We start from the raw sequence: 23,146 nt of genomic DNA on the forward strand, positions 1-23,146 counted from the left end.
TTACTTCTATAAGAAGGGTCAGTGAAATCCAGGCTCTGTCAGTGCAGGATCCCTTCTTTACTGTCCACAAGGACAAACTGGTTTTACGCACACACCCTAGGTTCTCACCTAAATTTATCTCTAAATTCCACGTAAACCAGTCCATCGAGCTTCCGGCTTTCTTCCAAAACCCACAAAGCTCGGCTGAGGTGAGACTACACACACTAGATGTGCGTAGGGCGGTCCTCTACTATGTAAACAAGACCAGACCGTTACGAAAAACAGATCAGCTGTTTGTCTCCGTAGCTACAGGCAGAGAGGGGGATCGCGTCTCTAAGGGTGCCATCTCTAAGTGGATTGTTAACTGTATCCAGCTGTGTTACTCACTCGCTGAAAAGACTCTGCCTTTCACGCCTAGGGCCCACTCTACAAGAGGTATTGGGGCCACTCTGGCTTTCATTGCAAATGTACCCCTTGACACCATTTGCAAAGCAGCTACTTGGAGCTCTATTCACACTTTTACTCAGCACTACTGCATTGACACTCATTCCAAGACAGATACACAAGTGGGACAAGCGGTTCTAAGACATTTATTTGCTCATGACCCTTCTCACACCCCACCTCCTTCTTCAGGTACTGCTCGCTAATCTATGCACAGCATGTGATCTAAGCAGATTCCACAAGCCTCAGAAGAGATACATTACTCACCGTAATCGTATTTCTGATGCTTGTATCTGCTTAGATTCACATGCGACCCACCCTTCCTCCCCTCTGAGAGAAGGCGCATGGTTGCTTGTAGTCCTACCTTTCTACCTATATGCTTGGATTATCTGTACTCACGCTACTCCTCATGCTACCTCATGTCAGGAAAAACACAATCTGGGGATCCTAGACGCGTGAGGGATCATGGGTACAGTGGACGTCACACTAGGGATAGTATTACTGGCACGCCCTGTGTCGACGCCCATTTTCGATTTTCGAAAAACAAACTGTAATACTCCGCAGCTTCCACTAGATGTCGGCCTATGCACAGCATGTGAATCTAAGCAGATACAAGCATCAGAAATACGATTACGGTGAGTAATGTATCTCATATGTATATATATAACTGTAGGCGATTATTTAAGCCTACTATATTATTAGCTTTGCACAATAATATGACAGTTGTTAGAGAAACAAAACATTACATTAAAATAGTCAATGAATAATGATTACTTTTCTTTGTGTGATGTACAGTAAAAAGTACAGAGGCATGCCATTCAGAACACTTGACAACATACTACTGCTAGAGTTTTATCCATTTACAACTTCAGCAATCTAGTCTGTGTTCTCTGGTTAACAGGATTATATTTTTAACCGATCCAGTCCCCTTTGCACTTTGTAAAATAAAGTTCTAGTTTAAAGTCATGCATTCTGCATCTCCTGTTTTCACTTGACCTTGGAAACAACCCTGTCATTGGGAGGAATGTACTCAAAGGCCCAACGTGTTGAGTGTTATCTCACAGGTGTGATGGTTGATTTGGGGGCAGGGGGAGTTTGGGGGAACCACGATTCAGATGTTACATTTTTCTGGCACCACGTAAATTTGAAATGATCTCCATTGCTCTTTGACTCTCCCAGCACTGATCCGCCTGCCTCTCGCGTAATAGGAGCAGCCCTAATCTCAGCATTTCTTTATCAGTTTGCTTTTGGGAAATGGTCTTGGTCCCATTTATTCGGACAGGATAGTATGACAGTACTACCCCTCTTGATACTTACTTTTACTTTGTAAGTACATAACCTGTAATACTCTGAGCCTAGGAGTTGATGGTGGAATATACCCACTGTTGGCTTGTCGGTCAATAACAAGTATAGGGTTTTGTATAGCTCTGCAGCACACTTACTTGGCTGCTTCGAAGATAGTTACTGATTTCCACGTGGTGTGATGAATCTGGACAAAATCGTCCTTTCTCCCCAGAGTGGAGCCACCCATGTTGAGACTAGGGAGCTGAGCCCGCTACGCAAGACTGTCCCTAGAGGCATGTGGTCCCTCAACAGAGGACAGAGACTCCCATTCCAACATGGAACTCCCAGTCAAAACTACCCTTTCTGCAAAAACGGTTGCATTCCCTGTTACAATTATGAATCACAGATACATCTGTGACCCTATTGACTTCATGTAATGGTGAAACGCACCTGAGTGCCATAATCATGGAAGAGAGACATCAATTCATTCTAATGACGTGTATAAGACACAAGCGTCTTGTGAATGGAGAGTAAACTCCCACAGTGGGAGGAGAGCAAGTCCTAAGCGGAGGCGAGCCCCTGGTACACCGACATCCTGGAGTCTAGGTCTAGCCGCAGGGAATGCAGCGACGAGCAGAATGAGAAACCTGCCACTTGGAGGCTGGACGCCTGGTGTCGTCACTGAGCAAGAGATTCCGGTCAAAGTGAGACAGAGAATGGAAAGACAACCATCTTCCATGGTGGTGTGACCATTAAGAAGTAGTGGTGGCCTGACACCCAGCAACCAACAATGAGACTTGAGTGGAAAATGGAGCCCGAACCCCAGAGCTCCGGCCGACAAGCATCTTTCCCGCCACGGGAGGCAGCGATGTGGAAGGAACGCTATGGACCTGTGGAGGCGAGTGAGCTACGTGGCTGTGGGTTTGTAGGAGCTCAGAAACCGACGAAGGTACAAGAGCCACAGGAAGGATAACTGGCACAGCCCCATTGATCCAGAGAGCAAACAATACGAACATTGTACTGAAAGACTGGGATACCTGCCAACAGTATGAACAGAATGTAATGGGCACCTGGCCCCATCAATCCACAAAGAAAAGGGATACGAACAATGTAATATAAGGCTAGGATAGCCGACCGAGCATGCCAAGTTAAATGAGTGAGACAGGCACACAGCCCTCACTAAATAAGAGTGGGAAACTGGATATCAAAGTTGGTGTTCTTAGGCAGAACTGCATGCAGTACCCTCTGGGACCACTACAGACAATTAGGACTACAGGTGTTAGCCAAACCAACCTTTGGCATAAGTCTGTACCACAGTTTTTCTTAGCGAGCTGAGCAGCCAGGCTTCTCAAGAGTGAATGTGAGCAGTACAAGTAGTTACACAGAGGACTTTCAATCACAGTGGTTCAAGTAAACACTTTCTCAAGGTTTCGTGGTAAAACAATTTATTACACAAACATTTAGAAAGCATTTCACTAGTAGAAGACAACTTATTATTATATACCAATAGACTTCAATACAAAACTTGATTTTGAGACAGTTTGAGCTCCCCTGAAATAGGACCCAAATGGCAGTTCAGTTACTTAGAAGTAAGCAAAAGGGGCAAAGTATGTAGAATAGATCACATATACTTGGTAGACGGTGCAAATAATTTCATTTCACCAGAGGAGTTCAATTCATGTCAATAGGCCAGGCCAAAGTCAATGGGCTAGTGTTCTGCATAGGAAAGAGCAGTTCTGGTATCAAACGGTAAAGTCTTTGCAAAAGTTCTCAGAAGTAGTTTAGACGAAAAAGAATCATATGTCGGGTCACAAGCTGATTAGGCCTGTAAGTTGGGAACGTTTCACGAACTTTCACCGCGAGAGTGGCGTTCTCTCAATCGGGTTGGCACAGTACCTTAATATGAAGAACAAAAATGCAGCTGAAGACGTTGGTTCCTGGCAGGTCCTGCAGATCTCACTGTTCCTGTGCCTTAGTCGTGGGGATAAGAGGGAGGACGTCGGACTCCTGCACTGCGCGGGATCGTCAAAAAAGCAAACAAGATGGAATCACTTCAGTTCCAGTAGCTGTACATTCAAGAACACAAGCTGGTATCCCTCTCCCTGGTTAAACTTAACCAGCCTTGAGAATGGTATCCACCGACTCAAAGGAAGAAGTCGTCCTTGAAGGGGCTACTCTGTCGAGATGAACTTGGCAATTCGGAGCTGCAGCAGGGATTCACCGGGCAAACCAACGGTCCAGGAGTTGCAGCAGCCGTCCTCTTCCAGCTCTTCTTCGGTTCTTTCGTTCCAGTGGTCGACTCTGCTTTCCAGTCCAAGAGACTCACCTTTTAAACAGTTTTCTCCCTTTCATTCCAGCCTACCTGTCACTCACCCAGTAGGGTGGCTGTCCTTGCCGGACAGTTAGCCAGCCAATCATGCCAGAGTACATTTGGGTCTCCTAGGAGACTAAGCATAGTGAGTTTCGGGCACCTCAATCACTTCCTGGCCACCCCAGAAACAGACGCCAGAGGCGGTCTTCAGTCCTGAAGCCTGCCAAAAGCATATGAACAAAGGGACCAAACCAGGTTTGGCGCACAGAGACAAACACTAGAAGGACCTTTCCCTAAAGAAACAGCGAAAAAAGAACACCAGGACCTGTTTAAACAAAGGGGCTTAAGGCGCCATCTTAAAAAACATGGCTCTTGTGATATTTAGCGTTCGCGGTCGGGAAAAATCATGGTAGTTCGTTGGAAGAGTACTGCCACCAGCCTTTTAAATAGGAAAGGATAGCATTTGACTGCTACATGAGTTTTTGGACACAGGGAATACTATGTATTTTGTTTGTTTTATTACTTGTATTGCGCACCAGACCCAGTGGTAACTGGGCGCATTGCATATGACAACTTACAGCTTTGTTACAGAAACACAAGGGCAAATATGGAGACAAAAATATATACAAAGGCAAAAATAATGGTACAAGTATTTGCAGTCCTACTCAGACAGGCGGTAAATGCTGAGAGGTAGGTGTGTGCAAAAATACAAACGAAGGACATGCAGAATAGGTCCGGGCAGTTAGTAGTCTCTTATTTGTCCACGTCTTTGGTCCACCTTGTAAGGTTATGTCGGAAAGTGGGGTATGGTTGATCTGTCCGCAAGTTGGATAGTAGGGAGTTCCATAGTTGAGCTGCTTTGACCTGGAAGCTACAGCCACCAACTCTGGACAATTTAAATCTAGGTGTTGAAATGTTGTTAGTTTGAGGACCTGGTAAGTCTTGTTGGATTTAGTCTCGTGAATCTCGTAGAAAGGTAATGTGGTGTGGAATTGTTAAGACATTTGTAAACAAGTGAAGCTACTTTTAGGTGGATTTTCCCATGAGTTGAAAGCCAGTTATTGGCTCTTCTAAATTCAGTGATGTGGGCTCTTCTGGGGATACCTAAAGCTGCTCTAAGCGCATTGGTCAGCAAGATTTGAATTCTTTTGATAACTTCCTTATTGGCCCCAATGTAGAGCGAGTTGCAATAGTCCAACTTTGATAAAACAAGAGCTCGAGCAAGTGTGATGCAGATATTGTTGGATAGGAAGGGTTTGCCTGCTCTTATCAGTTTACAGGTGTAAGCGGTGGCAGAAGCCATTGCGTTGACCTGCTTGTTGAAAGAGAGGGTAGAGTCCAAGTAGAAAACCAGAGTTTTGACCGCGTAAGCTTTGGTGATTTGATTGTTTTCAATGTTAAAAGGAATAGTTAGGACCCAGTTGTTTTAGGGTAGAGGGTGTGCCAAGGATAATGATTTCAGTTTTGTCGTCATTCAGGCATAGTCCATGAGTGGCCATTCCTGGATGATGAGATACATCCTGTTCACCAAGGCCAAGTCCTTGTCGTCATCACCAGTAAGTGGTAGGAGAATCTGAGTATCATCTGCATAATTAGTGTAGGTGATACCAAGAAGGTCCAGATCGTCGAAAAGGGGCTTTGTGAAGATGGTGTAGAGTGGGGAGAAACACAAGATCCCTGGGGCATGCCGCATGTGATGGGGATGGAGTCTGCTGCCGCTGTGGTGGAGAAGACTCTCATGGTCCTATTATTAAGGAAGGATTGGATCCATGTGGCTTCTTCAGAGAAGTGCGCAGCCATGTCCAGATGCCTACAAAGGACCTTGTGGTCAACAAGGTCGAATGCAGCTGATGGGCCCAGAAGGAGGAGTAAGGCTGGTTTCCCTTGATCCCTCAGCTCGTCGATTTGTGCCTTTAGGTCTAAGAGGGCTGTTTCGGTCCCGTGCTGAGGACAGAAGCCAGACTGCCGTACTCCTAGCAGGTGGTTAGTTTCTAGGTGTTTCTGTATTTGTGAGTACGCCACTTTATGATTTTTAGGAGGAATGGCACGGTAGTGATTGGGCGGTAATTTGTTGGTACGGCTGGGTCTAAGGTCTGTTTTTTAAGCAGTGGGAGTACCCAGGATTCTTTTAGGTTACCTGGTATAGACCATGTTGCGAATGAGGCGTTGATAGGTTTTGAGATGAAGGGAGCCAGGTCTCTGGCTGCGTCCTTTATCAGTTGGGCTGGACATTGGTCTCCCTGGCAATTTGATGGTTTGAGTGACAGTATATTTTTTTCAGTCTCAATAATGGATACTTTGGAGAACTTGTAATGAGGAGTGTCAATGATAGTTATTTTGGGCATGGTATCCAGACTAAGTGAGGATTTTTTCTTGGCAATTTTGGATTGGAGTGTTGTCACTTTGTTAGCCAAGGCTTGCTGAATATTGGTGCACCATAGTTTGTCTTTGACACAGTTGTCTGGCACTCGGATGGGAGATTCTATTTCCGTTAAGATGATGAAGAGTTCCTTCATACTAGAGTTGGCTTGGGCTATTCTAGCGTTGTATTGTAGGTTTCCCACTTAGCCGACAGTATTTCCTTTTTGTAGAGGATAGATATATCCCTCAGAATGCTTTTATTTTCTTCAGAGGGTTGTAGTTTCCATGCGACTTCACATTGCCTTTTTTTTTGGTACAAAGTGTTTTCAGGTGAGGGGTGTACCAAGAATTGAGGTGGGCTTTGGGTTTGCTTTGTCTCATTTTAAGTGGTGCAATTGAGTCCAGTGCGGAGGACATCATTTTGTTGTACTCATTCACTAGAGTTTCAGGGTCCAGGTTGTCTGGTAGTGAATTAAGTGTGGGAAGGATGAGTGCGAGTAAATTGTTTGGGGTGATGTTTTTCTTATTCCTTGTCGGGATGGGCGGTGCTAGCTGCGCAAGAGTAGGAATAGGTCTGTTGGTTTCTAGAGCAAATGTTATAAGGTGGTGGTCTGTCCAGATTTGGGGGGAGATCGATAGGATGGAGGCGTTGCAGTTGTGGTCTGCCACCCAATCGAGTATCCTACCTTTGTTGTGGGTAGGGTGAAGCACGTGAGAAGCCTAGTTCAGAGAAGAGGTTAGCCACTCTACTTGCACGAGGGTCGTTTAGGTCGTTAAAAGGATAACCTGTGATGATTTTTTTTTTTAGGTTGTGAGATAGAATAATAGAAATGTCCTCCTCGAGGGTTCCAATGGGGCCTGGAGGTCTATAAATCAAGTGGATGGTGAGGGTTTGAGAATTAATAACTAACTTGGCTGTAAGGCTTTCACAGGATTTAGTGTCGTTAGATGGAGCTAGCCTGGTAGATAAGTTAGATTTGACAATAAGGGCTATGCCGCCTCCAACACTCCATTGTAAGATGGTGTGTGCTGGGTCTAGGAATTTGGAAAGACTAGTAAAGTCAATTTCACTTTACATTCTCTGGCAAACAGTAGTTTGTCCCATAGAAGGTATTTTAAACCTTTGGGAAGTTTAAAAGACAGCCCTGTGTCACTGCACTGAGGGTGCTGTGTAATACACATGAAAAGATATCTATAGAGTTATCTAAAACTCCATAATCAAAGAAAACAAGTGAAAAACACAAATCACAATACATGAGTGGGGGGGAAAAAAGGCTCGCTTCATTCCAGGTAAAACATTAAGTCCTCAAAATCCAGCAAAGTTGCTGGGGGTCTCTCTAAGGGAATGGAATTGGCACATTTATGAGAATTCTCGCTAACACTCGTCCTCCCCAGACTAAGGGGCAAGAGGATTTAATCCACTCCTGGATGAATGTTTGAATCTCGGTCAAACATTCTGGATAGACCATCAGCATTTTGGTGATTACACCCTGACCTGTGTTCTATGGTAAAATCAAACCCCTGTATGCTGATTGACTATCTTAACAATTTAGGATGTTCCCCCTTCATCTGCATTAACCATCTCAAGGGTTGGTGGTCAGTCTGAATCACAAAAGTAGATCCATACAAGTATGGTCTAAATTTCTTCAGTGACCACACAATAGCAAAACATTCTCTTTCAATGGTTGCCCACCTTGTTTCTGGTTCCTTCGGCTTTCTGCTGATGAAGCAGATGGGGTGCTCCCTACCTTTCTCATCCAGCTGACTCAGAACTGCACCTATACCTGTATTGGAAGCATCTGTTTTCACAATTAAGGTTTGGCTGTAGTTAGGAGCTATTAGGACTGGAGCTTGACAAAGGGCTTTCTTAAGTCCTGCAAATGCCTTGTTGCACTCCTCATTCCATCTGACCTTTTTAGAAAATTTGGGTGAGGAGACCATATTCAAGGGAGAAGCTATGGACCCATAGTTCTCAATGAAGTTCCTATAATAACCAGCGAGACCTAAGAAGGCTCTCACTTGGGTTTGAGTAGTAGGGGTGGCCCATTCTTGTACAACTTTTTACTTTGCTAGGCAATGGCCTTATTTCACCTCCTCCTACTTCATGTCCAAGGTATACCACTTTGCTCTGACCGATTTGACATTTACTTGCCTTTATGGTCAGATGGGCCTGCTCAAGAGCCTGCAAAACATATCCTAAGTGGTCAACATGTTCTTTCCAAGTAGGGCTGAACACTGCAATGTCATCCAAGTATGCCATGCAGAAGTCCTCCATCACATTCAGAACTTGATTAACCATCCTTTGGAATGTTGTAGGTGCATTTCTAGTCCAAAAGGCATTACCTTAAACTGGTAGAGGCCTTCTGGGCTTGAAAATGCCGTTTTCTCCCTGGCATGGTCTGTCGGGGCTATTTGCCAATAGCCTGACATTGTGTCAAATGTACTGAGGTACTTGGCTGAACCAAGTTTATCCAACAGATAATCTGTCCTAGGTAAAAGATGGGCATCAGTCTTAGTGACTGCATTTAGAGCTCTATAGTCCACACAGAATCTCAACTCCTTGGATCCTGCTCTTTGACACTAGCACAACTGGACTAGACCATGGACTGGTAGAGGGTTCCTTTGCCCAGAGATCAAGCATCTTGTTGACCTCTTCCTTTATGTGGGTTCTGACATTATCTGACATCCTGTAACCTCTGCTTTTAACAGGTAAACAGTCACCAGTGAGAATATCATGCTGGCCCCAAGGGGTCAAGTCTGGTGATAGTGAAAACAGGGAGGCAAACTGATTTGACAGAAACTTGCACTCCTCCTGTTGTTCCAGTGTCAGATTAGAAGAGAGATTAACTCCTTCTATTTTCTCATCTAAAGGTTGTCCCCTGAGGAGATCAGGTAGAGGTTCACTCTCTTCCTCCTCTTGAGCTGAAGCTAGAAGCATAGCTCCCACTTCTGGTCTGGTGACATAAGCTTTTAGACGGTTGGTGTGAAAGACCCTGGGGGCCTCCTTAGGATTGCCTAAGTCCACCAGATAGTTGATTTCTCCAAGTTTTCCCACAACCTGGAAGGGTCCTATCCATTTGTCCTGTAAGGCCCTCTGCCTTGTAGGAACCACAACTAAAACTTGCTGTCTTGAGTAAACTCAACCATGTTGGCCTTCTGGTTATGCCAATGCTTCACCAGAGCCTGACCTGCTTTTAAGTTATCAGATGTTTCTGTCATCATGTGTGTCATTCTCCTCCGGAGACCTAACACATAGTCAGTGGCTCTCACTGGCTTGGGGGAAGGAGCACTCTCCAACCCCCTCCTTAATTAGGGCCAATGGACCTCTAACTGGATGACCATAGAGCAGCTCAAGGGGACTTATTCCAACTCCCTCCTGAGGGACTTCTCTATAAGCAAATAGCAGGCATGGCAGTAGAAGGTCCCACTTTCTTCTAAGGGGTTCTTCTAAAGGTATGGCTTCAGGATACCTAGCAGCATGGTCTACTACAACCAATCTAAATCAATTGGCCTCAAGAGGTTGGAGGGTCTAGGGGACCAACAGTGTCAATTCCTACCCTCTCAAAAGGGACTTTCACCACTGGGAGACGCACTAAAGGTGCCATATTCTTGGCTCCACTCTTGCCAGAGCTCTGACAAGTGTGACAGCTCCTACAGCATTTATCTACATCAGACCCCAACTTAGGCCAGTAGAAATATAGAGAAAGCCTTTCCCTGGTCTTCTTGAAGCGCAAGTGACCAGCAAAAGGAATCTCATGGGCTAACTGTAGGACCCGGGGTCTTGTCTCTAGAGGCACTACAAGTCTTCTGTAATCCCCTGGGATAGACTCAGTCGGTTCACTGTAGAAGAGGCCATCTTCCCAGTACAACCTATGCTTCCCCGGCTCTTGCCCGTCCAGCTGGGAAGCTGCCTGTTAGCGAAGACCTTCAAAGGTAGGACACTCCCTTTGGCCTCTGCTGAAGTCTGCCCTACAGGGGCCACCTTCTGCCAGTAAAGACTGCAGCTCAGGATGGTCTTTAGGATCCAGATCTCCAACAAGGGTAAGGTCTTCTTCCAGCTCTGAATCTTCAGCAGGTGATTCAACCTTTCCTGGGTGTTCCTCACACTCAGCCTCAGCTGGTGGAGTAGTCACAGGTGTGACCTTGGACAGTCCTCTCAGGGATGTCCTTCTTGGCAGCACAGGAGTGCTTTCTGGTTTTTTCCCCTTTGTCTCATTCTTCCTGGAAATAACAGTAGTTCCTGTGGGCTAGGTGTTATAGATTCTTCTGTAACATCCTCTGGATATCCATCTAAGGTACTCTCCCTGGCCCTCCTTGTCTGCTCTTGTTTCCTTTTGCTGGGTGGCCTGGGGGGTGCTTGATACAACTCCAAGAGTTTTTAAGTCATTCCCAACAGGACTCTCCCAGGCACCTCACTCTGTACACTGACCAGAATCTTGACAGTCATGTTGTTGCACTGGATGAGAGCGGGTAGTCTAGGAAGCATTTGGACAGGGTCTCCAGCAAGCTTAGTGAGGCTCTTGGGTGCCTTAGCAACATCTTCAGCCTTGAAAAAAGATTCATCCATTACAGTAATGCTGGCCCCAGTGTCTCTAATGGCAGGAGTCTCCTGACCATTTACAAGTACACTGTCCTTGGAATATTATTTTGTGTTATCTGGAATCGAATTATAGACATCTAAGTTCTGCTGTTCCCACAGACCAAGGGACACTAAAGAAACACTGGCAGAGACTCCAATGGGGTCTTCAGCCAGTACTTGAAAGTTACCACTTGTCACATGGACTTCTTCTTCTGGGGAGAAGGCTAAGGAGACTTTGTGGATCCCTGAAAGTTTACCCTTGCATCTGGGATCCCCTTTCACATGGTCAGTAGACCCAAAAGCATAATATTTTCCAAATGTTTTGACTCATGGGGGTCTCTGCTGACCTCCCTCTGGTTTGGCACCAGAGATTTCACTAGCCTGATTTGGTTTCCCTTGTGGCTTAACCTTCTTATGTTTGGGGCCCTCTTTTGGATTGGAGGTATTAGAATTATCTTTTCCATCTTTCTTTTGCTGCTTTCCATCATACTTCTGAGTTGCTCCAGAATCCATGTGAGTAGCCCTGTTAGCAACCCAAAAGTCAGCAGCATTTGCTAACTTCTTTGGATAAATTTTCTTAGTCAGCCACATGCTGTCTCGGCTCAGGAGAGCAGGTAACAAAAATAGATTCTAACAAAAATAGATTTCTCATTCCTTCAAAAGTGTTAACTCTGTAACCCTTTACCCAACCATATACGTTTTTCAAACATTCACACGCCCAGGTAGCCCAAGGGGTACCATCATGATTTTTGAGGGCCCTAAACCTCTTAAGGAGTTTTTCCAAATCTAGCTATCAAAGCTAGCTTCACATTTGCATACTCCAATCTTTCAAGTTCCCCCACCTCCATTACAGCATCAGTTGCAACCTGGGGGATCCTAGACAAAAGCCAAGGAATCAACTGATTCCCTGTGAAACCCTAAATCCCATAGTTATATTCAAAAGCACCCAACCAATCTAAAATATCAAGTCTCAACTCATACATACTGACAGCTTCTTTAGGCATGCAAGGCCTCTTAGGACTGGAAGACCTAGAAGACTCTGGGGAAAGAACCATTTTCAAGAGACAATTTATTCATTTCAAGTTCATGATTCAATTCCATACTATCAGTTTGCATTTGAATTCTTTTAAACTCTAACTCCAGTCTCATGTTTTTAAGAGAGACACATTCTGGACTCAGTACTGGACCTGGTAGGGTCCCTGTGGTTATAGATTGAGGACCTAAAGCTAGTAAAGGTACAGTGGGGCTCCAATCCTGAGACTCCTCTGACTCCTCAATAACATTAGAGCTTGACTCTGACATTATCATCCTCATCAACATTTGCGGAGGGGGTAGGGGTTATAGCTCTACCTCCCAGTCTTTGATGATTCAACAATTTCTCAATCAATTCATGTTTCTTGCCTTGAACAGAGAGAGACCTGACTTTACACCGATCGTTCAGTTGATCTACTTTAAGAATGATTAGGGCTTCCTGTTTGAAGTTATCCATATCTGGCATTATAAAACAATTGCTTCCCTTGTGCTGCTTATCCTTGTGAAGGTTATTTGAACAAAAGTAAGAGCAGTACTCTCAATGTAACAACTATACTTTATCCTCACCGCTGTACACCAGTGTTAGGCAGAATTGCATGCAGTACCCTCTGGAACCACTACACACACTACAGGTGTTAGCCAAACCAAACTTTGGTATAAGTCTGTACCACACAGGTTTTGGTAGCGAGCTGAGTAGCCGGGCTTATCTCAAGAGTGAATGTGAGCAGTACAAGTAGTTACACAGAGGACTTTCAATCACAGTGGTTCAAGTAAACACTTCTACTCAAGATTTCTTGGTTGAAAGACATATTAATATATTACACAATCATTTAGAAAACATTTTATTTATTTCGCTAGTAGAAGACAACTTATTATTATATACCAATAAACTTCAATACAAAACGGATTTTGAGACAGTTTGAGCTCCCCTGAAATAGGAGCCAAACGGCAGTTCATTTACTTAGAAGTGAGCAAAATGGGCTAAGTAAGTAGATGGACAGTGCAAATATTTTCAGTTCAATTCAAGTCAATAGGCCAGGCCAAAGTCAATGGGCTAGTGTTCTGGATAAGAAAGAGCAGTGCTGGTATCAAACGGTAAAAAGTCTTTGCAAAAGTTCTCAGAAGTAGTTTAGGCGAAAAAGAATGACATGTCGGGTCACTAGCTGATTAGGCCTGTAAGTTGGGAAAGTTTCACAAACTTTCACCGCCAGAGTGGTGTTCTCTCAATCGGGTTGGCACAGTACCTTAATATGAAGAACAATAATGCAGGTGAAGACATTGGTTCCTGGCAGGTCCTGCAGATCACTGTTCCTCAGTCGTGGGGACAAGAGGGAGGACATCGGGGGACTCCTACACTGCACGGGATCGTCGAAAAGGAAACAAGATGGAGTCACTTCAATTCCAGTAGCTGTAGATTCAAGCTCACAAGCTGGTTTAACCTAACCATGGTTTAACCTAACCAGCCTTGAGAATGGTATCCAGGCTTATGAGTTGATTGGTCCCACCAACTCAAAGGAAGGTTGTCCTTGAAGATTCATTTTCCAGTGTGTTCAGAGGGCCTCTAATAAATAACTTTAATTTTATACATGAATGTCTACATTGAATTATTGTGTGCCATACTGTGTGGACTCGCACAGTCTTTTACTGTGAGCCCCTGACGACACTTACACACTCCTGAGTCTAAGCCTTGACTGCGCTCCATCGTTGGCTTGATTGGATTTTGGCTAATCTCTGAGCTCGCTTTTGACTATAACTAGGGTGGTCTAAATCATCTTTTCACCAGGCAAGCTTCTAGAAGCCCTTCGTAACGGTGAGGTTGGGCATTGGTTGAGCTTAATACAGAGATGTTAGTGCATGTGGCCCTTTTCTTAACCTAGGCGTATTAGAACGACTCTGGCCCTTTCTTGTGATAGCATTGTAGCATAACCAATTTGGAAGAGGTGAGAGCTAGGACTAAGATTTCATAATTATAGTGAAAGCTATTTTTCTTTATTTCAAAAATATTTTCCTCCCAAAAAGTAAAATGTGCCTTGCTGTTGTGATATATGAAACACAAAAAACCTGGGGCTTCATTACAAGTTTGGCGTTATTCTGGTGTTAAATCCGCCAATGACTGCTAGACGGAATTACCATTACCGCCACTTTGTCCAGCGGATTTACACTCCCAATACAAGTGGAGGTAGGTGGTGTAAATCCCCATTTTATTGTAGTCCGGAGGACTCCATGGGGATTTTGGCCGAATTACCACTTATAGTACATCGGTGCGTTAATGAAGCACTAACAGAATTACTGCCACGTTACCATTGTTTTTTTTAACAGCACCACTGTACTTGTAATAAGGCCCCTGTCTATCATAATTGTTGACCTGAAAGGATACAGGCCATTGAGAAGCTTGGATGTGGCTAGGGAAGTGATAATGACATTCTAAAATGTATTTTTGCATCAGATGTGTTTTAATGGCAAGCGATCGGATCTAAGTAGCATACCTTTTCTGCAGGCAGATGTGTATTGTACCGTGGGAGGATTTGTGGAAGGTGTGCCCTAGTTGAAGTGGTGGGCTATAGTCTAGATGGTTCAGTCTAGTGAAGAGGTTTGTTTTGTGCTGTTTGTATTGATCTTAGTTGAGAGGGCATTTGCTAACGATTGGTACCAGCTTCAAACAGTTAAATCCCTATGTTTGGTTTCATGTACTTTAGATGATCCATCCTCCATATAGAGTAAGTAGGTAACTGGGCAGTGGGGTCTTGGGGGTTGTGGGAGAGGTTGTTTGAATTTATTATAAAGGGTATCTTATTTAAGCCTTTTTCTTCCTCTGCACAGCAGGATGACGACCGTAGTAGGCAGAAGGCCAGGACGGGTCATGTTTTCGCGCCGGTGAGTTTAGACAAGTATCCTACTGACATGTACAGTATGCAGTCATAACTCTTTGCAAACTTTTCTCTATTAGGGTTTTAGCAGACTGCACACATCTGATGGCCTTTCCCCGTCTCTCCCCACTTTTCTCCCCTCGCCTCTCCCTTTTCCCCCTCCCCCTCCTCTTCCTCTCCCATCTCCTCTCCACCTCCACTTTCTACCCCCCACTTCTCTTGATCTTTTCACTATTCACTCGTTCTTCAAGTATGACTCCCCTGTGAGTTTGGTTCTGTGTATAGCCTTGTCACTGTTCAGTGTGCTTTCATTTTGTTTACAGATTTCTTTTGTTTATGCCCCAATACTATAATGTTGATGGCCTAGTGTAACAGATATTGGGCCTCATTATGAGTATGGAGGTAGCCATACCACTTTTAGTGGCATGGCTACCCCCATACCGGGTCCGGGTTCCAGAAATGAGGAATTACCGGGCCATTCCAACCTTGGAGGGCCCGGTAATTCCCTTTCCTGGGACCCGGACCCAGTGCATCCCCATTCCCATTTGAGCGCCCATAGGCTCAATGGGGAGGATGCTAACAACGGGCCCGTTGTTAGCATCCTGGTCTGCTAGCAGGTCCCGCTAAAGATGCCTGGTTTTACCAGACGTCCTTAGCGGGACCCGCGAGCAGAGCTCATAATGAGGCGGTAGAGGGTTAACGGCACCGGCAGCTCTATCGGCGCCGTTAACCCTCTACCGCCTTCCTCGTAATGAGGCCCATTGAATCCTTAACAATGTGCAGTATTTGTTGCCTTTAATAAAGGATTCAAACTAATTTCTTGGTGTCTGAACAGTTAATGACTTTTCGCTCTAGGTGTAGCACAATGATTTTCAAGAGCCCCTCTGTAAGCCTTGAACTTACCTGAGTCCAGTTTGAGCCAAAGTGAAACAGCAATACTAAGTGCCTTGTACCTCATTTTGGTTTATTTCTACATTTTCTTAAAATTATGGTCCAGGCCCTGTGGGGGTTGGGTCATGTGCAAAAGAGATCAAGGTGGGAAGAACTACTACTATTGAAGAAACCGAGAACATAAGCGCAGAAACATAAAATCTCATGTACAATGAACGGAGAAACGATTCTGAAGTCGCGATCATTGTGCTGTATGAGGGCGATGGAGGGTTGCAAAACATGAACCGTTCTTAAGTCATAGTTTGCCCTGCTCTGTAGTCTGGAATGGTCTAAAGACCCGGCCCATTGAACACTGTAATCCTGACAATCATCCATCTGAAGGGAAATAGCATAGAAGCTCCTTGCTCACCAGAGGCAGCTCCAGCTTACTGGGAGATGTCTAATATACACGAACTGCGTTTAGCTATTACTTACGAAATCTTTAGATCGATCCCTAAAGGATGTCACCAAGGGTGACGCAAATACTCTACTCAGTGAGCTAGCAGTTTAGGCCAACATTGGGTGATGCAGGATGTTAGAAAAGATTCTTCTTTTTTCTGCTTTCCCTTCATATACACCAATGGGAATGCCTTCCTTTTGCACACATCACCTTAGGTGAAGTGCGGTAGGATCCCTTTGTGTCCCTGAAACCCTGTTTTAGCAAATGTCTCCAGGATGGCCTAGTGACTGGCTGCTTTTTAACTGCTGTTCCAAGGCCTTTACAGATTTTGGCTCAGAGACTGGAATTGGTTTACCAACATAGCCACACTGTACAGCAGCATCGGGTTATCCTCTCAGCATTCCAGAGTAGTTGTCCACCTTAGCTGGGGTCACCATCTGCACATCCTGCACCTTTGTCGTTTGACACAACTTTGACAGAACCTTTCCTTATAACCATTTTTTATTTATTTGAATTTGTATAGCGCACATCGGTACAGGGGCATCGTGGCGCTGCTACAGTATGCTCACTTACAGTACAGGAAAATATAACATCAGGAATTTAAGGCAGTAAAGGAAATGTTACATCAAGAAGGTAAGGGGGGGGGGGAAGTACGTTAGCATATAGTACTCATTTGGTACAGGAATACAATACAGCATGAGAGTACAGCAGGAAATTACCATCCTTCTCCAGCATGGGGTCTGGCATGGATTCACATGCTCATGAATATTCCCCGTCGTCAGGCTGGGAATCCTCGGTAAAGAAAAAACCAGTATCAGTTTCGTTTCTGATCTGTCTTTCGTAGTAATAACCAATCACTGGTTTCTGCGTCATACTGACCACAGCCAATGACTGCCCTCTACCTAAGCACCGCCTCTGGCAGCCATCTTCAGATTTTTACCGCACGTTCATGTGTTGGGATCCTCGTGCTATTGCTCTCGAGCGTTAGTGCTATTTTTTCGCGTTTTTCACAAAAACTCGATTTCTTTCGGTCAAAAGAGCCTCAAGCTCCATCGATCCTACATCCGATCAACGGGGACCCGTGTCGGATTCGTCTGCGCCCCTCAAGGGTGAAGATTTCGTCGAGCTACACTTCGGAGGACTCCAGAAGCTTCTCAGGCCCGGTCTCGGAGATGGCCCAAGAGAAGGGAAGCTCGACGCCCGGAAAGCTGTTCAGGGTCTGCCCTGGATGCCAGCTGCAGAACGTCTTTAAGGAGGACGAACACTCTTTCTGCCTTTACTGCCTTCATGAGGACAAGACGCACGTGGAAAAGGACTGTGCGTTTTGCGGCAACATGTCGGAACGGACCATGAAGGACCGCCATCAACGTCTCGCCAACTGGCTGGAGGGTAAGAGCCCGTCTGGCGAGAAGAAGAAGAAACCCGAGCGGTCTTCTAAGACCTTTGAGGGCGCCCCGGCGACGGGGGCTAACATAAGGCTAAGCACCGCGAGTCCGCTGGCACCGGGAGCGCCGAACGGTCGGGCTCTACGGGCGCCAGGCAGGGCGCACCCTCCCCGGCACCATCAACCACGAGCCAACGTTTTGGGTCGGGTAAGAGGAAGGCCGAGCACCCGGCGAAACTCCTGGAGAGGCCCCGGTCGAGCTCTAAGGCAGAGGAGGAGCGTGGCAGTGCCCCCTCCCTCAAGGATAAGGCGGTGAGCGCACCTAAGGTGGTGAAGGCCTTGATCCATCCGGCCAAGCCCTCTATCGAAACGGTCGCGGCGGCCCTGGCTCAGCCTGTGGAGGCTGCGCCGGTGGTGGCGACCTCGGGGCCCAGAATCTCCCTGCCTCCTCGGAGGGAGTCTTCTTTTGTGCCCATCGATAGGACCCCCGTGAAACCCCCCGTGGGGAAGAAGAAGGGGGGGCAGGGCGTCGTCGTAGATTCGGCCTCAACCTCAGAAGAGGAGCTGATCGAGGTCTTAAGCCACGGCCTAGGCGTGGAAGAAGGCCAGCCCGTCGGAATGGACCCCGACGCAGGTGACGACGACGACGACGACATCGTCGAGGATACCGACGGGGCCCCTGCTCGGCCGTCGGATTCCCCTCTGCCAGCGCCGCAAGACAACTCGGCGGCCATTTTGTTGGCCATACAGTCCTTATGCTCCGAGATAAGGACGAGACTACCGTTACCGACGGAAGAACCTTTCCCGTCGGGGGACCCAGAACCGGGACCTTCTGGTGTTCCCCCTACCAAGAAAAGAAGGATCCATCCACCACCTCCTTTTCAACCGTCGCGCCCCGTCCAGCCCTCTCCCCCGTCCACCTGAGGGGATGATACGGGGACTGACTCGGCAGCGACGGGTACGGACGACGAGGCATACGACGAGGATATTCCGTCGTCGCCTCCCGCCAGGGCTTCTCCGCCCGACGAGATCGGATCTTTCCACTCCATGATCTCGAGGGCTTCCGAGCTTTTCCAACTCTGCCCTGAGGAGAAGAAAAAGGAAGGCTTCCTTTATCAGCGGCGCGAGGCCAAGAGGAAGACGGTCCTCGCAGTGCCTCTGTTGGACGACATTTGGGATGAGGGCCTTTCCCTCCTCAAGAACCCTTCCACGACGCCAGCTAGAAGAGACCGGTACGGGAAGAAGTACCGGGTCCCGGACACGGCCCCCCTGTGCCTCCGGGCACAGCCTACCCCGGATTCCGTCGTCTCCGCGGCAGCCAGGAAGAAAGCGGGGGGGGGTGCGGCCTCCACATCGACTTCCCCGCCGGACGGCGAGGGAAAGAAATTGGATGCTATGGGACGTAGAGTCATCTCGTCGGCAGCGACGACGATTAAAGCGGCCAACGCCTTGGCTATCGTGGCTCGCTACGACAGGGAGCTCTGGTACAAGATAGCTCCCCTGCTGGATTTTCTGCCGGACGACAAGAGGGCGGAGGCCCTGGAGATCCTGCAGGAAGGTGAGGTGGCCTCTGACCACGCCATCACCGTGGCGACGGACATCGCCGACACTGGGTTCCGCCAGCTGGGCAACGGCGTTTGCCTTCGACGTCGTGGATGGCTCAAAGCTACGGATTTCCGGCAGGACGTCCAGACCAGAGTCCTGGACATGCCCTTCGACGGGAACAACCTGTTTGGGAAGACAGTGGACGATTCCCTTCAGGCCATCAAGGCGGATACTGAGACGGCCCGGGCCCTCGGAGTTCTGCAGCAACGTCGGACGCCCTTTCGGAGCAGCGGAGGCAAGGGCGCCTCCAGAGGTTCCGGCGGCGGTTTCGCTTCCTACCGTCCAGCGGCCCGCTCGTCGTCGCAAGAGGCCTACAGAGGACGAGGCAAGTCTAGCGGACCCCGCCGTCGTCGCCCAGGAGGTCAAGGCGGCAAGGCCGCGTCCAAGCAGGATTGAACCGGCTGTGGGGTCGGGCCCCCACCGGAGCACCCCGGTGGGAGGCCGGCTGGCGGGCTTGGTCAGCGTGTGGGAGTCCATCTCCACCGACCGTTGGGTTCTGGACGCCCTGGCCCGGGGCCACGCGCTCGAGTTTCAAAGAAGGTGCCCGCGTGTCCCCCCCGTGGCCAGGAAAGAACTTCACGTCCCTCAACTTCTACTGGAGGTAAAGGCGATGCTCAGAAAGGGCGCCATCGAAATCGTCCCAAAGAGGCTTCGGGGCTCCGGAGTTTACTCGAGATACTTCCTCGTGAAGAAGAAGACGGGAGGATGGCGCACCATCCTAGACCTCCGACGTCTGAACAAGTTCATCAAGGCGCAGAAGTTCCGGATGGTCACCCTCCAGCACGTCCTGGGCCAGCTGGAGGAAGGGGATTTCCTATCGTCGTTGGATTTGGAGGATGCCTACTTCCACATTCCCATCCTAAAGGGGCACCGAAAATTCCTCAGGTTTGTGGTCCAAGGGCGTCATTACCAGTTCAGAGCCCTCCCCTTCGGACTACGGTCGGCACCCAGGGTATTCACCAAGTGCCTCGCACCGGTGGCGGCGCAGCTGCGCCGCGAGGGGATCCACGTCTACCCCTACCTGGACGACTGGCTCATCCGCGCCAAGACAAGGGAACTCGCCGTGGTTCACACGGCAAGGACCGTCCAACTCCTCACGGACCTGGGATTCTTCGTGAACTACGCCAAATCCCACCTGGTGCCCGCGCAAGTCGCACTGTTTCTCGGAGCGAGGCTCGACACAGTGTCCCTTCTGGCCTCCCCGTCGGAGGAGAGGACCAGGACCATCTTGGGCAAGGTGCAACGGATGTTGGTGGCCGACGCGGCCAAAGTGAGGTCCATCAAGTCCCTCCTCGGGATGATGTCTTCCTGCATTTACCTCATTCCCATGTGCAGGCTCCGGATGCGCCCGTTGCAAGAATTCCTGGATGCGCGCTGGATCCAGACGACGGGCAGCTTCGAGGAAAGGATCAAGCTCGACGAGAACTTCCGACGAGCGATACGGTGGTGGGGCACCCGCGCGCATCTGACGGCGGGCATGGACTTCCAGACCCCAGCCCACCAGGAGACGGTGACTACGGATGCCTCCCTGGAGGGGTGGGGAGCGCACACCGAAAATCTGCACGCAAAGGGACTATGGCTCCCGACGGAGAAGTCCCTGCATATCAACGTCCTGGAGCTCCGTGCAGTGTTTTGGGCTCTCAGGTCTTTCCTTCCGTCCCTCAAGGGCAAGGTGGTGAGGATCTTCACCGACAACACCACCACCATGTTTTACATCAGGAAACAGGGCGGAACCAGGTCCCCAGCTCTGTCCAAGGAGGCGCAGGACCTGTGGCATTGGGCCGTCGCCCAAAGGATTTTTCTGGTGCCGTTTCATCTGGCAGGGATAAAAAACACCATCGCCGACTCACTCAGCAGGGAGCTGCGCTCGTGCCACGAGTGGGAACTACGGCAGGATCTGGTGGATCGTCTCTTCCGACGGTGGGGCACACCCCAGATCGACTTGTTCGCGACGGCGACGAACACCAAGTGCCGGAGGTTCGCCAGCAGGTTTCCCCAGACGAGGAGCATGGGCGATGCTTTCTCGTTCCCCTGGGAGGGCCTGTTCCTCTACGCGTTCCCTCCCTTGCCTCTGCTAATCCGGCTAGTCAACCTGCTCAAGAGGTCACGGTGCAGGATGATCCTCGTCGCACCCTCGTGGCCGAGGCAGATATGGTTCCCGGACCTTCTGGACTTGTCAGCGTCCCCGCCGATCAAACTGCCGGCGGACGCGGATCTACTCTCCAGGGAAGGAGGCGCCATCCTCCACCACGACCCGAAGTCGCTGAACTTGCAGGCCTGGCTCCTGCAGCGCTAGAGTTTGGAGGATACGACATACCGGCCGACTGCAGAGAGATTCTTGCAAAGGCCAGGGCGTCCTCGACTCTTAAATGCTACGGACACAAATGGAAGAGGTTCTCTGTCTGGTGCCACGCACAGAAGATTAACCCTCTACGGATTACGGCTCCCCAAGTACTGCCGTACCTGCTGACGCTGGCCAAAGCTGGCCTGGCACACGCGTCCATCAAGATTCATCTTGCTGCGATCTCCCGATACACCAGAACCACGGGACGGACGTCCTTGTGGTCTCATCGCCTGGTGAAAGAGTTCATGAAGGGACTGTTCAGATCGTTCCCGCCGGTGAAGGCTCCGGCCCCGGCGTGGGAGCTCAACGTAGTGCTGACCAAGCTCATGGGACCTCCGTTCGAGCCTCTGCACTCGGCTCCGTTGAAGTTTCTATCGTGGAAAACTGCTTTTCTTGTGGCCATCACCTCCGCACGACGAGTGGGAGAGATCCAGGCCCTTTCCTGCAAGGCCCCGTACTTGACTTTCCACGACACGAGGGTAGTGCTCAGGACGCACCCCTCCTTCATGCCCAAGGTACCGTCGGACTTCCATCTCAACGAACCCTTGGTGTTGCCTGTATTCTTTCCGTCGCCTTCGTCGCCGGCTGAGAGGACTTTGCACTCGCTGGATGTAGCTAGAGCGCTGAAGTTCTACGTGGACCGCACGAAGTGTTTTCGGAAAACGTCACAACTCTTTGTGAACTTTGGACCTGTCAATCAGGGGAAGGCTCTCTCGAAGGCTTCCATTTCCAGATGGCTCTCCGGCTGTATCATGTACTGTCATCGGTTGGCAAACCGACCTCTGCCCGGCCGTCCGAGAGCCCATTCCACCAGAGCGATCGCAGCTACCACGGCGTTCCTTTCTGGTGTGCCCCTGCTGGACATATGCAGGGCTGCTACGTGGAGGTCGACGCACACCTTCACTAAATTCTACTGCGTCGATCGGGATTCCAGGGAGGAGTCCAGGGTCGGCCAAGCAGTGCTGCGCAACCTGTTCGCCTGAGGTGAGCCTGGTGAGGAGGTAAGATGCTTAATGTTGAGTTTGATGCTATGCTTAATGTTGAGCCTTTGCCACCTCCCGTGGTTGTGCATGTGTATACTGCTATGTATTCTTTATTCATGAGCATGTGAATCCATGCCAGACCCCATGCTGGAGAAGGAACAAGTTACTTACCTGTAACTGTTGTTCTCCAGCATGGGTCTGGCATGGATTCACATGCGAACCCTCCCGCCTACCCCTCTGCGGCTCTTCACTTGGTCATACTGCCACTTCACGTGCTTCCAAATCTGAAGATGGCTGCCAGAGGCGGTGCTTAGGTAGAGGGCAGTCATTGGCTGTGGTCAGTATGACGCAGAAACCAGTGATTGGTTATTACTACGAAAGACAGATCAGAAACGAAACTGATACTGGTTTTTTCTTTACCGAGGATTCCCAGCCTGACGACGGGGAATATTCATGAGCATGTGAATCCATGCCAGACCCATGCTGGAGAACAACAGTTACAGGTAAGTAACTTGTTCCATACGTTACAGAACAGTTAATATGTGGAGGAGGGTGAAGAGGCGGTTAGTAAACATAATGGTTTTCAGCTGTTTGCGGAAATGACCATGACAGTCAATTTGACTTTATCCCATTAAATATTAGCCTC

The 23,146-nt window shown here is 48.5% G+C and overlaps 1 protein-coding gene across 3 annotated transcripts in view; it reads left to right on the top strand.

Annotated features, from left to right (window-relative positions):
• The window catches only part of METTL17 (methyltransferase like 17), a 480,739-nt gene that overhangs the window by 391,126 nt on the left and 66,467 nt on the right, over positions 1-23,146 (top strand). Inside the window, exon 11 of one of the 3 annotated variants that reach the window (XM_069634026.1) lies at positions 14,808-14,861. The exons of 1 other annotated variant lie outside the window; for it this stretch is intronic. In XM_069634026.1, coding sequence (XP_069490127.1) covers positions 14,808-14,861 — 54 coding nt within the window. The remainder of the gene's footprint in view (positions 1-14,807; positions 14,862-23,146) is intronic. One more of the 3 variants, XM_069634027.1, reaches the window with a different exon arrangement.

Source organism: Ambystoma mexicanum, chromosome 13 (assembly GCF_040938575.1).
Source record: "Ambystoma mexicanum isolate Mex_15411 chromosome 13, UKY_AmexF1_1, whole genome shotgun sequence".
In the NCBI taxonomy this organism is placed as follows: domain Eukaryota; kingdom Metazoa; phylum Chordata; class Amphibia; order Caudata; family Ambystomatidae; genus Ambystoma; species Ambystoma mexicanum.